Consider the following 14,967-nt stretch of genomic DNA (forward strand, 5'->3'; position numbering starts at 1 on the left):
AGATGGGACAGATAAGATAGGATATACTGGTAATAAAAATAATAAGCTAGGCCAGCAGTTTTTAACCACCTGGGCGTTACACTGAGGTCTAGATTTCTGTACCAAAAGTGTTACAGGTTTTCATGAAATTTTTTTTTTTAAATTGTAGACCTGTAACTTACAGAAATATGTCCGAATAGGGGTCTAGTAGATATAAAAGTGGGGATTTTAATGTACGGAAAATCTCGGGCTTAACGAAAAGAGCAACTTTTTTTAGCCCGTACGAAGGTCGGGCTTAACGGTCGGGAGGTTAAACTATAACCTGCAGACTGAATAAAATGAAAGCCCTACATGCATAGCACTTTCATGGCACACCTGACACTAATCAGCTAGAACTGCAGCCCACTAAATATCACTGTTTTATATCCAGTTAAAACACAACAAAATACAATGTTTCCTAAACAATCAACCCTTTGCTTGAATGTTAATTAACAACTCTGCCCTACTGCAAAAATCTAAAAACTGTATATATCAGCTGCAAATAGTGAAACTGGTAAACAATAAATGCATAAAGTAGAGATTTAGAAAAAATGGGAAGGAGTATGTGGGGAGGATCCAAAGGCTTTTTTTTTTTTCAGATCGTGGAACCTCCTATTTAGTGGTCTCAGGTCTATATAGTTGAATAGTCTACATATATAACAGAATTCAAACTTACTTGGGTACAGCATGCTACTACAATAAACACATGACAGAAAGAGTAACACTTTACAAAGTACCCTCATGATTCAGTTGAATACAGTCATACTGATGATATAGTTTAAACTCACATTTATAGTTCAACTTAACAAATACAGTAATAGAAAGGGCATTTTATACATAATCATGTATTTATGACACAATCTTTAATCAAAACGTCAATATTTGCTGACCATATACTATTCAAACTGAAATCTAGAATTATAGTGCTTATGTAGTACAAATATGTAAATAAGTAAATAAAAATTGTAAGAAATGAACATTTAAACAAAAAACACATAGATATTAGTATTAGCTCACCTGGATGGGATCATTAGGCCAATCTGACTCTGCAATGTTTTTGGGGGTCATGATTGTTCCATTTAACTGGGGAATAAAACAAGCTGGGTTGCATTGCTGTGGGGGTTCTGGAGGAGCCATTCTCACTTCCATGTATTTTAGGGTCCCATCTGTGTTCAGGTAAAGTGTTGGTTTATACTGATCCAAATAGGATGTAGAAAGTGGTTTGTTTGAGAAACAAGGCCCACAGCTACTGTCATAGTTCTTTCTAAAGCACCTAACAATTAATATTACGGAAGTTACAATAAAGACTAAACTGATTGCTGACAAGGAAATAATAAGATACAAAGTCATGTCTGTTGTGGATTTATCATTAGTAAGAAAATCATGAGATTTGGGGATTTCCAGAGCAATATTCTCCATTATATTTACAATCATAGTGACTGTAGAGGTCAGTGATGGCTCCCCATGATCACTGACTGTAATGACAAGTCGATGTTCTGTGTTATCCGTCTCCTGTAATCCTCGCAGAGTTCTAACTTCTCCGGTATATTCAGAGATGTGAAACAAAGCTGGGCTGCCAGACTGAACCAGACTATAGGTGAGCCAGGCATTGTGCCCAGAATCCAGATCTACCGCAGATACTTTACTGACTAAATAGCCAGCAGATGCAGATCTGGGAATGGTCTCTTGGTTGATGACTTCCCCTGAGTTCTCTGGGTATAATATGGAGGGAAAATTGTCATTTGTATCCTTCATAAATATGAAGACTGAAACATTGGAAGACAACTTTGGGGATCCGCAATCTTCCACTCTAGCTGTGATCTGTAAAACTTGGAATTGTTCATAATCAAAGGAGCGCTGGGCATAAATATTACCAGTGTCTGAGTTAATGTAGACAAATGAAGAGACCGGAGATCCATCTATGTGACTCTCCACTATGGAATAAATGAGCTTTGCATTATCTCCCTCATCTGGATCTCCAGCAGATACTGAACACAACAGTCTGCCAGGCTCATTGTTTTCTGATATGAAGGCATTGTAAGCAGACTGTAGAAATGCTGGAGGATTATCATTAACATCAGAAATATTAATGATGATTGTAGCCTGACTGCTTAAAGATGGAGAGCCCAGATCAGAAGCGATCAGTGTAATAGTATATTGTGAGACTTTCTCCCTGTCCAGATGTCTGCTGGTTACCAACGCATAACGGTTTGAGATTGGCTGGCATTTGAAAGGTAAATCTGGTGGCAATATAAGCTTGACTTCCCCATTTTTACCAGAATCCCTGTCTCTGACTGTGATAAACCCAACAACAGTCTCTAATGCGGCATTTTCAGGTACTCCATTATTTTTAGAGGTAAAAATAATTTCTGGAGTGTTATCATTTACATCTTCTACTTCAACTTTGATTACACACCTTCCTTCTAATTTAGGTGATCCTCTGTCTGCCGCTTTCACAAATAATTCAAATGATTTTGATTCTTCAAAATCGACAGGTCCTTTTACGAATATTTCCCCAGTATGTAGATTTATGTCAAATACTTTTTTTGCAGCATCTGATGTATAATGATCAAAAGAATACACCATTTCTCCGTTTGCACCCTCATCTAGATCTGTAGCATTTGGCTTGATAATGACTGTCCCTAGTGGAACATTTTCCATGACATTGGTTTTATAACGTGGCTGATCAAACACTGGTGCATTGTCATTAATATCTAAAACAATAACATTTATCTCAGTGGATCCAGATCTGGGAGGTTCTCCTCCATCAATAGCAGTGAGGTAAAGCGTGTGCTCCGAAAGCTCCTCTCTATCAAGAGTCTTTTCCAGCACCAATTCTGCAATCAACATTCCATCATTGCGACTGGTTTGGAATAAAGAAAAATATGGATTTGGATTCAATTTATATTGACGAACACCATTAGTACTTATATCTAGGTCTTGAGCAATTTGTAATGGAAAATGAACACCAGGACTTGTTACTAGCTCTGTAATCTTGAGTATCTGGTCATTAATTAAAAAAATAGGACTATTGTCATTAACATCTTCAACCTCTATTTCCAAATTGAATAACTCCGAAGGGTTCTCAGCTACAATCTCCAAATGCAGCAAACAACTGGAGCTCAATCCACAAAGGCTTTCTCTATCAATCCTCTCCTCTATAGTCAGTGTTCCAGTTCTGTAGTCAATAGCAAAAAATCTGCTGCTTCCACCGGATCCCAAACTCAATCTTCGTTTATTAATATCTGCCAAGTTTAACCCAAGATCCCGAGCTGCATTCCCAACTAAAGTCCCTGGATCTGATTCCTCTGCAATAGTATAATGAAGCTGCCCAGAAACCCAGCCCCAGCTACAAAGGAGAAAGCAAAAAGCTACTTGCCATTTCCACGCCTTGAGAGAATTTTGGTAGTCCATATCTTAGATCCTTTCAGTAAGATTGTACAAAATATACATCCTTTTTGTAATCCAAATGTAATTGTGGGTGAAGATTAGATTATTGTTAAGTAAAAGCAATTCTCCTGCCCTGGAATCATACTCTGGGTATATAAATGAGCAGCAGCTCTTTGTGTGTGAGTGAGGAGATGGGAGGGTGAATCACTGAGCCAGGGGGAGGGAAGTGTGTGGCTGCAATGAGCAGATTCATAAGTGCAGCTTAAAACATTACTGGATGACAAGCCTGCCCTCTTCTGGTTCATTGTGAAAAAAACAGTTAAATGCAATGTAGTTTGAGATCTGTATAGTGCACAATGTTCCAGTATTTTACATCTGACTTTATGTACACTGTAATAAGTTAAAGCTTTTTTCATAGATTGTTTCATAGACCAAAAGGCTAAGATTTCCTTACCAAAATTCCCAAGCATGCCTAATGGTCATAAGGACGACATAGCGAATGCTGATCCTTAAAGGTTTTTCTGTATTGTAGAATAAACAAATGGCTAGAGTAATGCTAAATAGACAGACTTGGGGTGTATGAAAGGAGAGTGAGAAAAACAGAGAGTGACCACCCAAAATTGCAATTCCAATTTATCTTTTGGTACAAAATGTTATAAAAATATACTTATTGGTTATGATTTATTTCTTTTGCAGAAGGTAATTGCAGCATGCTATCTAAATACCAAGGTCACACATCTTTATTTATATGTAGAGTATAGAAGCACCTTGATTCCCGTTATAAAAATAATTTTGTGTAGAAATACACACTATTTTGCAAGTACATAAATATTTATGATCATGTATACCATATGGACACAAACAAGATCAGCATGCTGGATGGTGCACCAGGAAAGCATAAGTACAGTAACATAATTGACAGTGGTTCTTTACAGAATTAAAGAATAATTGCACATTCCTATCATTTTTGAAGGGACATTCCCCCTCCCAGTATTTACTACACACCTCTGTCCTTGACTTCCATCTCAAAATAAACTGCATTATCATTGGCTATGGTCTAGCACAGTGTTTACTAGATCTATTGCTCCATGGCTATCATCAGAATTAGAAGCATACTCTCCGCTGAAGTTAAGGGTAATGAAGGCCCATGGCAAGTTGGTTTACATAAAATTACAAAAATACAGTCTTTTATTTTATATTTTTAAATTCCATTTAAACTTTAAATATATTACTTATGTACCAATAATCTTACCTATGCTATTTAAATTATCATGTCACCATTCAAAGAAGAGATAAGTAGGGAAAAGTGGTGGAAGTTATGTCAGAGGCCTCTCCTACTATCATGGACTATCATCTTTAAAGAACATTCAGAAGTTGTATTGCGTGAACACTTTCAGTTTGAGGTTCATTTAGAAGTTGTTTTGCGTGAACACTTTCAGTTTGAGGTTCATTAGGTCAACTGATGGCAAAAATTCAGATATGAATACTGTAGTTTACTTTGCCAACCACTTGGTTGAAAAGATAAAGAACACATGTGGTTCTTTAATGGACACAGCAGACAGCCACAGTCCCCTGTGCAAATAAACAATATGTTTACAACTCCTGTTAACTAATATAAATAATGGCTTGTAAACCCATTGTCAAGGTAAACAATCAGCATTCCCATTGACTGGTAACTTGACAATCTTTTAGAACTGAACTGAACTATGAAATCTGTTTGAATCTGAACAGCAACACTACTCAGAAGTCTACATACTATGTTTTACATTATTTGAATTAAAAGTACTACACATATTTACTATGGCATAACTATTGCGATATCATGTAATAATCAGACTCCCCTCCATAATGATTTGGTCTATAGGTTCTCTACATTCTGAAATGATTATTTCAGGTTACAAGTAGGAGTATCTTTGCAATACTTTGTATATACTTTAGACAGCATTTATAGTTTTTTTTCCAACAAAGAACTGTCCTAGCCTCCAAATATTATATTATGAATAAGTTTATAAAATATTAAAATATGCAAAACACTTTTTAAATAAAAGGGATTTTTATCCATGAAAATCCAATGAATTTTACAGATTTATTATTATATACTACTTTCATTTATGTGACAGGGTGAAGAGATTTGTGCACCAAAACAGTCTGTGATGTTTAGAGTGAGATCCCCCCAAAAAATTGCACCTTTTAAGTGTGAGTTTCCTGCCTTAGTGATTTTGCTTTGTGTTCCTGATTTAGGAAAGCGGTATCCAAATGAAAAGAGGGCCATTTATAATGTGCTATTTTTTTCAATTTTTCAATCTACATTAAAAGGCAATGTTCATAAGTAGTGTGATAACATCAGGGAAGACATACAGTTAGCAGGGACAACCTTTCAGGAAGCTCCATCTTAGAATGCCTTTCCTCTTACCCCAGCATTAGCATTGTATCCCCCTTTAAAACAAGCCTGTATGGAGGTGACGCACTACTACAGCCATGCCCACTAAGAGGATTCTGGGAATTGTCATACAGCAAAAGTACTCAAATGAATACCTTGTCAGTTACAGCAATAATAGTCCCCAACACTGGTGTCAGTGGCACCTACTATAACACTGCCCTACAGTAGTGACCTCAGTAGAAGCAATACCCCCCCACCCCACAACCATTTATTGGTGTTGGTGTTCAGGGGTTACAACCTAACTACGTTTCTGTGCAGTTCTGATGACATCAAGCCAGATCTACACTGCCTCTGTCATCACTCCTCCGACCAGGAAATGTCAGGTCTCTGGGTTGTTGTGTGTTATAGCTCTCTGCAGCCTGCTGTCACCCCACAATATACAACCCTACTTTCTATAAAGGACTTTTTAATTAATGATCTGCAAAATAGGGTTCAACAGACCCCATTTAGCCTTTGGGCTGCCAGTTCATCAGCCTTGATGTAAGTTCTTTTTAACCTGTTCACCTAAACAACCAGCCTCTGCCAAATCAAGCAAGCTATTGGGTGACAATCCCATTAAAGGAGATTGAAATAGTAATGCTTAGCAAATGTTTGTCTACTACATTCATGCAATCTTTAAACTTAGTACCAAAAGCTAGTAAATTATCTTTAGATTAGGATTAGCTTGTTGACAAGGCTACACATATAGACATAGCTACTGGATTTCATTGACAAATATCCTATTCAAATAAAGCAAAGAACTTGCTTTTAGTAAAACTTCCAACATTTTTCTAGCTGTCTGAAGCATATTATTTTAAAAAACTACATCTGAAATAGTACTGAAGTGCCTCATGCCCATAGCAAATAAACTGTTCGTGCAACAAACCTCGAAGCAAAAATACACCTAAAAACAAATTCCTAAGGACATCTACTTCATTAAATGTCTCAATTTTACATGCACTAAATAAACTGAAATATGCTATCCAAGAAATTATATAAATTACAAAAAAATGCAGTCATAATAAAAAGGTATCATACATGTATCTCCTAAATCAATTATTATAAATGTAGTACTTACAAAATAAGCTTAAAAATTATTGAAAAATAAGTACATTTACTAACATCACCTCTCACCTGAGTGGGTTCCTTAAGCCAACTGGAGTCTGAAATGTTTTTGGGCTCGCTTAGCATTCCATTAAATTGGGGAATATTATTGGGGTCTACAAAACTGAAATCTGGGGTTGCTGTTGGAAGAAAGCAAGCTGGATTACAAGGTCCTGTGGGTTCAGGTGGAGCCATCCTCACCTCCATGTATTTTAAAGTCCCATCTGTGTTCAGGTAAAGTGTTGGTTTATACTGATCCAAATAGGATGTAGAAAGAGGTTTATTGGAGAAACAAGATCCACAGCTACTATCAGAGTTCTTTCTAAGGCACCTAACAATTAATATTGTAAAAGTTACAAGAAAGACTAAACTAATTGCTGACAGGGAAATAATAAGATACAAAGTCATGTCTGTTGTGGATTTACCATTTGTAAGAAAGTCATGAGATTTGGGGCTTTCCTGAGCAATATTCTCCATTATATTTACAATCAGAGTGACTGTAGAGGACAGTGATGGCTCCCCATGATCACTGACTGTAATGACGTAGCCTGACTGCTTAAAGGTGGAGAGCCCAGATCAGAAGCGATCAGTGTAATAGTATATTGTGAGACTTTCTCCCTGTCCAGATGTCCACTGGTAACCAGTGTGTAACGATTCGACATGAGCTGGCATTTAAAGGGTAAATCTGGTGAGATTTCCAGTTTGGTTTCACTGTTTTTTCCAGAATCCCTGTCTTTGACTGTAATAAATCCAACAACAGACCCTACTGGGGCATTTTCAGGGACCTCATTGCTTTGTGGGGTAAAAATAATTTCTGGGACATTATCATTTACATCTTCTATTTCAACCTGAATGCGGCAGCGTCCCTCATGTTTTGGTGTGCCCTTATCAGTTGCTTTGATGAATAATTCATAACTATTTGCTGTTTCAAAATCCAAAGGACCTTTAATGAACAGTTCACCAGTGACTGAGTTTATATCAAATAGCTCCTTACCTAAATAAGATGTACGAGGATCCAAGGAATATGTGAATTCACTATTTATTCCATCATCAGCATCAGTAGCATTCAGTTTCATTATGACAGATTTCAAGGCAATGTTTTCCCTTACATTGATCTTATAACGTGATTGATTAAAAATTGGAGGGTTATCATTTAAATCTAATACTGCAATGGTTATCTGAGTGGATCCTGACCGGGGAGGTTCTCCTCCATCAATGGCAGTGAGAACAAGCTTGTGTTCTGATTTCTCCTCTCTGTCTAGGATTTTTTCCAGTACTAATTCAGCAATAAGTGTATCATCATCCTTTGTTACAGATAATGAAAAGTATGGATTTGTATTTAATATGTACTGAGTAACACTATTAATTCCTACATCAAAATCCTGGGCAATTTCTAGAGGGAACTGTACTCCAGGTATTGTTACCAGCTCTGTAATTTTTATAATTTGATGGGAGTTTGCAAAAAATGGAGAATTATCATTGATATCTAAGACTTCAATATGCAGGCTGAAAGTTTCTAAAGGATTCTCAGCTACAACCTCTAATTGCAGCAGGCATCTAGCACTGGATCCACACAAGCTTTCTCTGTCAATCCTCTCGTTCACAGTCAAAGCTCCATTTTTCTGATCAATTATAAAAAGCTTACTGCTTTTTTCTGATCTCAAATTTAGTCTTCTTCTATTAATATCGCCCAGTTTTAAGCCAAGATCCTGAGCTACATTCCCCACAACAGTACCTAGATCTGATTCTTCTGCAATAGAATACCGCAGCTGCCCAGAGACCCAGCCCCAGCTATAAAGGAGAAAGAAGAATGCTACTTGCCATTTCCAAGCTTTAGGAAAGCTTAGGTAGTCCATATCTTAAATCCTTACTGTGTGACTGCATAAAAAGCATATCATGTTATAATCCACATGGGTCTGCAGTGTAAATTCTCATCCTTTTGGTGCAAAATGCCTATTGTTTTGTATTGAAAGCAGCCAGAGGGTTCTCGTCAGTGGAGCAGCTCTTCTTTGTGTGCGAGAAAGAAGATGGGAGGGTGAATCACTGAGCCAGGGGGAGGAGAGTGCAATGTAGAGAAAATCAGCACAAAAATCTGAATGGATGACACGTCTGCCCTCTTATGGTCATTTCTAATAACTTCAAGTCTCTACTTGCTGGAATGTTTAACTACTTAATAAAAACTTGTTTTTAATTTCCCTTTGGAATAAAAGCTGAAATCAAACTAGGATCATAGAATTAATTCTAACCATTTATTTACACACCACTATTACTAATCATAAGGTATCAGAAATGACTACTACTAATCTTTTCTGATACCTTAATTTTTTCATTTATGTCAGAGAAGATTTGTGTTATTCAGAGAAGACATTTATTAATTATCTTGAAATTATGATTGAAAATATGCTGGATAATTGTCCCATTGACAGAATGTAACGTAAGCTATAAAAATACAATAGGTTTGGTGCCATAATGTTTTATATAGCATCATTATGGTATTTAGGTTTAATGTGACTAAACACACTATTTTCTGCCTCGCCTGCAAGAAGAGAAAAAAATAATAAAAATTACGGATGATACAAGAGTAGTGAAATCCTTGCTTCCACAGCAGCCTGCCCATAACCTGAGCGAAGGAGAGTTCTGTCTGTTGCACGTGCAAAGTTTCCTATAAATAAGTAACAAATCACCCAAAAACCCTTTACTGGGGTGAGGAAGGTGTATGGAATCAGCTTTAGGAAGAGATTTAAATGTAGTGGATGCAGTAGTTTTTTTTCTCATTCATCCCAACATGCTAATTCAACCAAATTTGCCAAATTAACTATAGGATTTTGCACTTTTTAGATAATTTGTGTAAACTGTAAACTGTCACTTTTTAGTTAGGAATCAGTTCAAGAGGAAATCATATAATATATTCAGGTTTAAAATATATACATAATATATGTTAAGCCTTAACATTCAGTACATGTTTATTTTTATTTATTTTTTTATTCATATATTTAACCATACAACCTTTATGAAAGATTTTACCCAATTTAGAATGCTTACTTGATTGATACCTCATCTTGATTCTAAGTGCTTAGGCATGGTTAGTGTAGGTTAGTCTATAGGTCATTGGTCCAATAGAAGAACCAGTTACATCAATATCGGAGTATTTTTATGAGACTTTATGAGATTTATTTGAAGCCATCTGTAAAGACACACCAGTTGAATAAAATTGATTGTACTTAATTAGATTGGATTGCCCCATAGCTAATTGTGTCCTGTGTGTGGGCACATTACAATTCATATGTGTGTGTGGTCTGGAGTTGAGGTATCAGAGGGAGTGGTTTGTTTAGAACCCACATTAATGCTTTCTTTACCCACCTTAAGTTTTTTATAGGGGGTGGGATGTGGAATATCACTGTGCAGTTAATATGATGGCCCACACACAATCCTTTTACCACCACTGGGTGCTTTACATCGTTCAATCTTCTATATGTACAAAGGCCAGAACACACACAGACAGCTCATGTATCACTAATGGATGTTTTACACCTTTCATTGTTCCATCACTGCAAAATCTAGAACTTACACATTCCTTGTACCATTGTTAGCATGCTAGGTGTTTTACAAATTTCAGTGTTCTACATGTAAATTATACAATTCAAAAACATGCAATCTCTGTATAACTACTGTTGGCTGTGCATTGGTTGCTTTACCGAAATTGGAGTTTGCAGTATATATCCTAGAAATAGGAACAACCTTGCCAAACCTCTATATAATATTGGACAAAAAAGTACAAATTCCACAATTTTTCCTGATTGATGGAAGGGATATACTAAGTACAGAGTATATTTTTTCAAATGAACTGCCAATATAATTTTGCAAAGCCTTTTCTTACAAAGTGTACACCATAACCTGCGTATTCTAGAAAGGTTCAGTTATAACAGGTCTGATCGAAGTCAACATTTTTTAAAATGATAGAAATAGACAAGTTGACACATTACAACTCTAAACAAAAGCATCACACTGTCAGTAGTGTATAGTAGTGTAGAGACCTGGGACACATTCTGCTGCTATTGTGTGTGTAGTGTAGAATCAGTAGTGGATAGAATGACAGGAGTTTGTAGGGGAATGCTTTGTAGCCTAACTGTACAGGAATGCTGGCCAAAAATGTGCTCTGTTTCAACAGGCTTACTTCCTATTACTATCAACTTGATTCTATTCTTAGTCTACTGATTTCTTAATGAGATTATATAAGGTTCCATGGTTCAGTGACTGTTTTTCTCTAGCTACACATGCCTAGCACTGACTACTGTTTATCCAATTATTTCTCAATTACACTATATATGCCAGGTTCAGGATCAGATTGTGTTCACACTACTAATTCCCAATGGCTCTTGCCTGACCCAAGATACTGTTAGAAATAAAATAGGAACTAATTTTGTATCAGCTTTTCTGTCTAGTTTATGATGGGGAAGTGTCCTTACTGCTGTACTGACAGGTACCACACCCTAGAACAATCTATGACATAATTCTATTTTTGTCTTATTCTTCAATATTGGCATCCCTGACTGATTATATCATGATTATCTTGTTTCTACAGAATTAAACCTGATTAGGTATTATCAACAGCTTTTGTTCCGTGTTCATTTTATGTCCTGGGGTTGCAATGATCAGTCCCAATGAAAACGTCATTAGTAATTATTCCATCATTATCATTTTGCTTCTATGTTTTTTAATTCTACTGTTCTATTACACAAAGTTTAAAATGGATTTGACTTACTACACATGACATTTTGCAACATAAAAACCTAACGCTGTGAAAAGTTAGTAAAATTTGGCACAAAACCATAGGTCCCAAGTACATCAATCATGTAGGATACAATAGAATTTTATACATTTACACATTAAAATGATTTCAAACCATATATAAGCAGAATACGTTTGTATAACCCCTATATATATATGGAACAAGAGCAAATTGCATCATGGCCAGTTTAAAAGTTCTACATATTACAATTTAGATTCTGCTTCCATCATAAAGTTATACCATAACAAGCAACTGCATTCTTTACATATCACATGATATCAAAATAGAATGAGAAATCAAGTAGATGAAAATTAAAATGCTTTGCTAAATAATAAGTGTATGTCAGGAAAAAACATATTTTCTCTGCAATACAAGCAGTTTTGCCATTTGTTTCTTTATAAAAGCACTACAAGTACAGAAAAATGTACTGATCCTACCAGAAAAAGGCAAGTCTGTAATGAGCTTACAGCGTTGCCACTGCTACACTAAAATGTCAAATAGTGGTGCCAGACCTGCATACATTCTTCTTCCAGAAGTGAAAAGAATAGGGCAATACAGTTTTGATTGCATAGCAGTGCGGGCAATGCTGTCAGCTCACACTTGGATGATAAAAGCTCATATTAGAAGAATTATTATACTATTTTCTGTATTTAAACAAAACACGGTGAAAATGTTGCACTGGCATGCACTAGCTGGATTCAGAAGCAGAACTATACTTGTTGCAATAAAAGCTATAAAAGCTAAATGTTCAAAATTCAAAAACTTAAATAAAATGTCATACAAAAATATATTTTAACTGGTGTCTCACCTGATTTAGATCATTAAACCCCCTTGGTTCATTGACAAGTGTAGCATCACTGATCATTTCACCTAACTGAGGAATATTTAAAGGTTTAGTCAGTGTAGATCCGGTAATATCTGCAGTGGGAGGGAAACAAACTGGATAACACTGTCCAGATGGTTCTGGTGGAGCCATCCTCACCTCCATGTATTTTAAAGTCCCGTCAGTGTTCAAGTAAAGTGTTGGTTTATACTGATCCAAATATGATTTAGATTTGCTGGGAAAGCAAGAAGCACAATTGCTTTCATAGTTATTTTTAAGGCATCTGACCAGTAATATAGTGAATGTAACAAGAAACACTATGCTGATTGCTGCTAAGGAAATGATGAGATATAAGGTCATGTCTGTCGTAGATTTCGAATTGGTGAGAAAATCATGAGACTTGGGGCTTTCCTGAGCAATATTCTCCATTATATTTACAATCAGAGTGACTGTAGAGGACAGTGATGGCTCCCCATGGAGAGCCCAGATCAGAAGCGATCAGTGTAATAGTATATTGTGAGACTTTCTCCCTGTCCAGATGTCCACTGGTGACCAGTGTGTAACGGTTTGACATGGTCTGGCATTTAAAGGGCAATTCTGCTGGTAATTTCAAGTTTATTTCCCCATTTTTACCAAAATCCCTGTCTCTGACTGTGATAAACCCAACAACAGTCCCCAATGGGGCATTTTCAGGAACCTTATTATTTTTAGAAGTAAATATAATTTCTGGTGCATTATCATTCATATCTTGTACTTCAATATGAACAACACAACGTCCTTCTAGTGTGGGAGATCCTTTATCTACAGCTTTTACAAACAATTCATAGGATGTTACAACTTCAAAATCTATAGCCCCCTTAATATCTATTTCCCCAGTGATTTCATTTAAATTAAATATTTCCTTTGCTGAATCCACTGTATGGTCATCAAATGAATATAATATTTCACTGTTTGCACCCTCATCCAGGTCTGTAGCATTTAGTTTTATGACAATTGTTTTCAGAGGTGAATTTTCTATTAGCTCTACCTTATAGCTTCCCTGATCAAACACTGGTGCATTGTCATTTATATCTAACACAATAATAATAATCTGAGTGGATCCTGATCGGGGAGGTTCTCCTCCATCAATGGCAGTGAGAATAAGCTTGTGGAGCCCAGATCAGAAGCGATCAGTGTAATAGTATATTGTGAGACTTTCTCCCTGTCCAGATGTCCACTGGTGACCAGTGTGTAACGGTTTGACGTGGGCTGGCATTTAAATGGTAAATTCGGTGGTGTTATCAGTTTGATTTCCCCGTTTGTACCAGAATCCCTGTCTCTGACTGTGATAAACCCAACAATCGTTCCTAATGGGGCATTTTCAGGAACCTCATTATTTTTGGAAGTAAATAAAATTTCTGGTACATTATCATTCACATCCTGTATTTCAACCTTAACAACACAACGTCCTTCTAGTGTGGGAGATCCTTTATCTACAGCTTTTACAAACAATTCATACATCCTTGCAACTTCATAATCCACAGTCCCTTTCATAAATATTTCACCAGTAATTTCATTTAAATCAAATATTTTTTTTGCTGAATTCAAAGTATGATCATCAAATGAATATAATATTTCACTGTTTGCACCCTCGTCCAGGTCTGTAGCATTAAGCTTTATAACAACTGTTTTCGGAGGTAGATTTTCTATTAGCTCTACCTTATAGCTTTCCTGATCAAACACTGGCGCATTGTCATTTATATCTAACACAATAATAATAATCTGAGTGGATCCTGATCGGGGAGGTTCTCCTCCATCAATGGCAGTGAGAATAAGCTTGTGTTCTGATTTCTCTTCCCTGTCTAGATTTTTCTCTAGTACTAATTCTGCAATCAAAGTCCCATCACTGCGATATTTTTCTGATAAAGAAAAATAAGGATTTGGATTTAAGCTATAATGTCTCACACCATTCTTTCCCACATCCAAGTCTTCAGCAGAGGGCAAAGGAAATCGTACTCCAGGATTTGTTAACAGTTCCGTAATTTTTATTGTTTGATTCGTAAGAGAGAATAAAGGATAATTATCATTAATGTCCAAAATCTCAAGTTCTATACTGAAGAGCTCAAAAGGATTCTCTGCTACAACCTCTAAATGCAGCAAACAGCTGGACCTGGATACACACAGGCTTTCTCTATCAATCCTCTCTTGTATAATTAGAGCTCCATGTTTCTGGTCAATAGAAAAAAATTTACTGCTTTCTTCAGATCTCAAACTCAGTTTCCTTTTAATATTATTTGCCAGGTTTACACCCAAATCCTGAGCTATATTCCCCACAACAGTCCCTGGATCTGACTCCTCTGCAACAGAATAATGAAGCTGCCCAGAGACCCAGCCCCAGCTACAAAGGAGAAGGGAGAAAGCTACTTGCCATTTCCAAGCATTTGA

At 36.4% G+C, this 14,967-nt stretch overlaps 3 protein-coding genes across 46 annotated transcripts in view; all 3 read right to left on the reverse strand.

Moving 5' to 3' along the window:
- Positions 1 to 14,967, reverse strand: part of LOC140323507 (protocadherin gamma-A4-like) — a 301,537-nt gene that overhangs the window by 50,423 nt on the left and 236,147 nt on the right. For 2 of the 44 annotated variants that reach the window (XM_072400634.1, XM_072400631.1), the window contains exon 1: positions 1,036 to 3,990. The exons of 40 other annotated variants lie outside the window; for them this stretch is intronic. In XM_072400634.1, coding sequence (XP_072256735.1) covers positions 1,036 to 3,432 — 2,397 coding nt within the window. In that variant the 5' untranslated portion in view covers positions 3,433 to 3,990. Of the gene's footprint in view, positions 1 to 1,035; positions 3,991 to 6,961; positions 7,450 to 14,967 lie in introns of those variants that run through there. 2 more of the 44 variants (XM_072400656.1, XM_072400653.1) reach the window with 2 other exon arrangements.
- On the reverse strand, positions 7,420 to 9,840 carry LOC140324848 (protocadherin gamma-C5-like). The gene has a single exon (XM_072402975.1). The coding sequence runs from the start codon at positions 8,785 to 8,787 to the stop codon at positions 7,420 to 7,422; it is 1,368 nt and encodes a 455-aa protein (XP_072259076.1). The 5' UTR covers positions 8,788 to 9,840.
- LOC140324849 (protocadherin gamma-C5-like) lies at positions 12,935 to 14,964 on the reverse strand (the record flags this gene model as incomplete). The annotated part of the gene is made up of 2 exons (XM_072402976.1): positions 12,935 to 13,512; positions 13,620 to 14,964. Coding segments are annotated over 2 exons (1,923 nt in total), but the record flags the coding sequence as incomplete, so codon positions are not given.

This window comes from Pyxicephalus adspersus, chromosome 2 (assembly GCF_032062135.1).
Source record: "Pyxicephalus adspersus chromosome 2, UCB_Pads_2.0, whole genome shotgun sequence".
NCBI classification, from domain to species: domain Eukaryota; kingdom Metazoa; phylum Chordata; class Amphibia; order Anura; family Pyxicephalidae; genus Pyxicephalus; species Pyxicephalus adspersus.

Bases quoted from the DNA above. Each gene is read 5' to 3' on its own strand.
- LOC140324848 (XM_072402975.1), bottom strand. From the start codon at position 8,787: ATGGACTACCTAAGCTTTCCTAAAGCTTGGAAATGGCAAGTAGCATTC.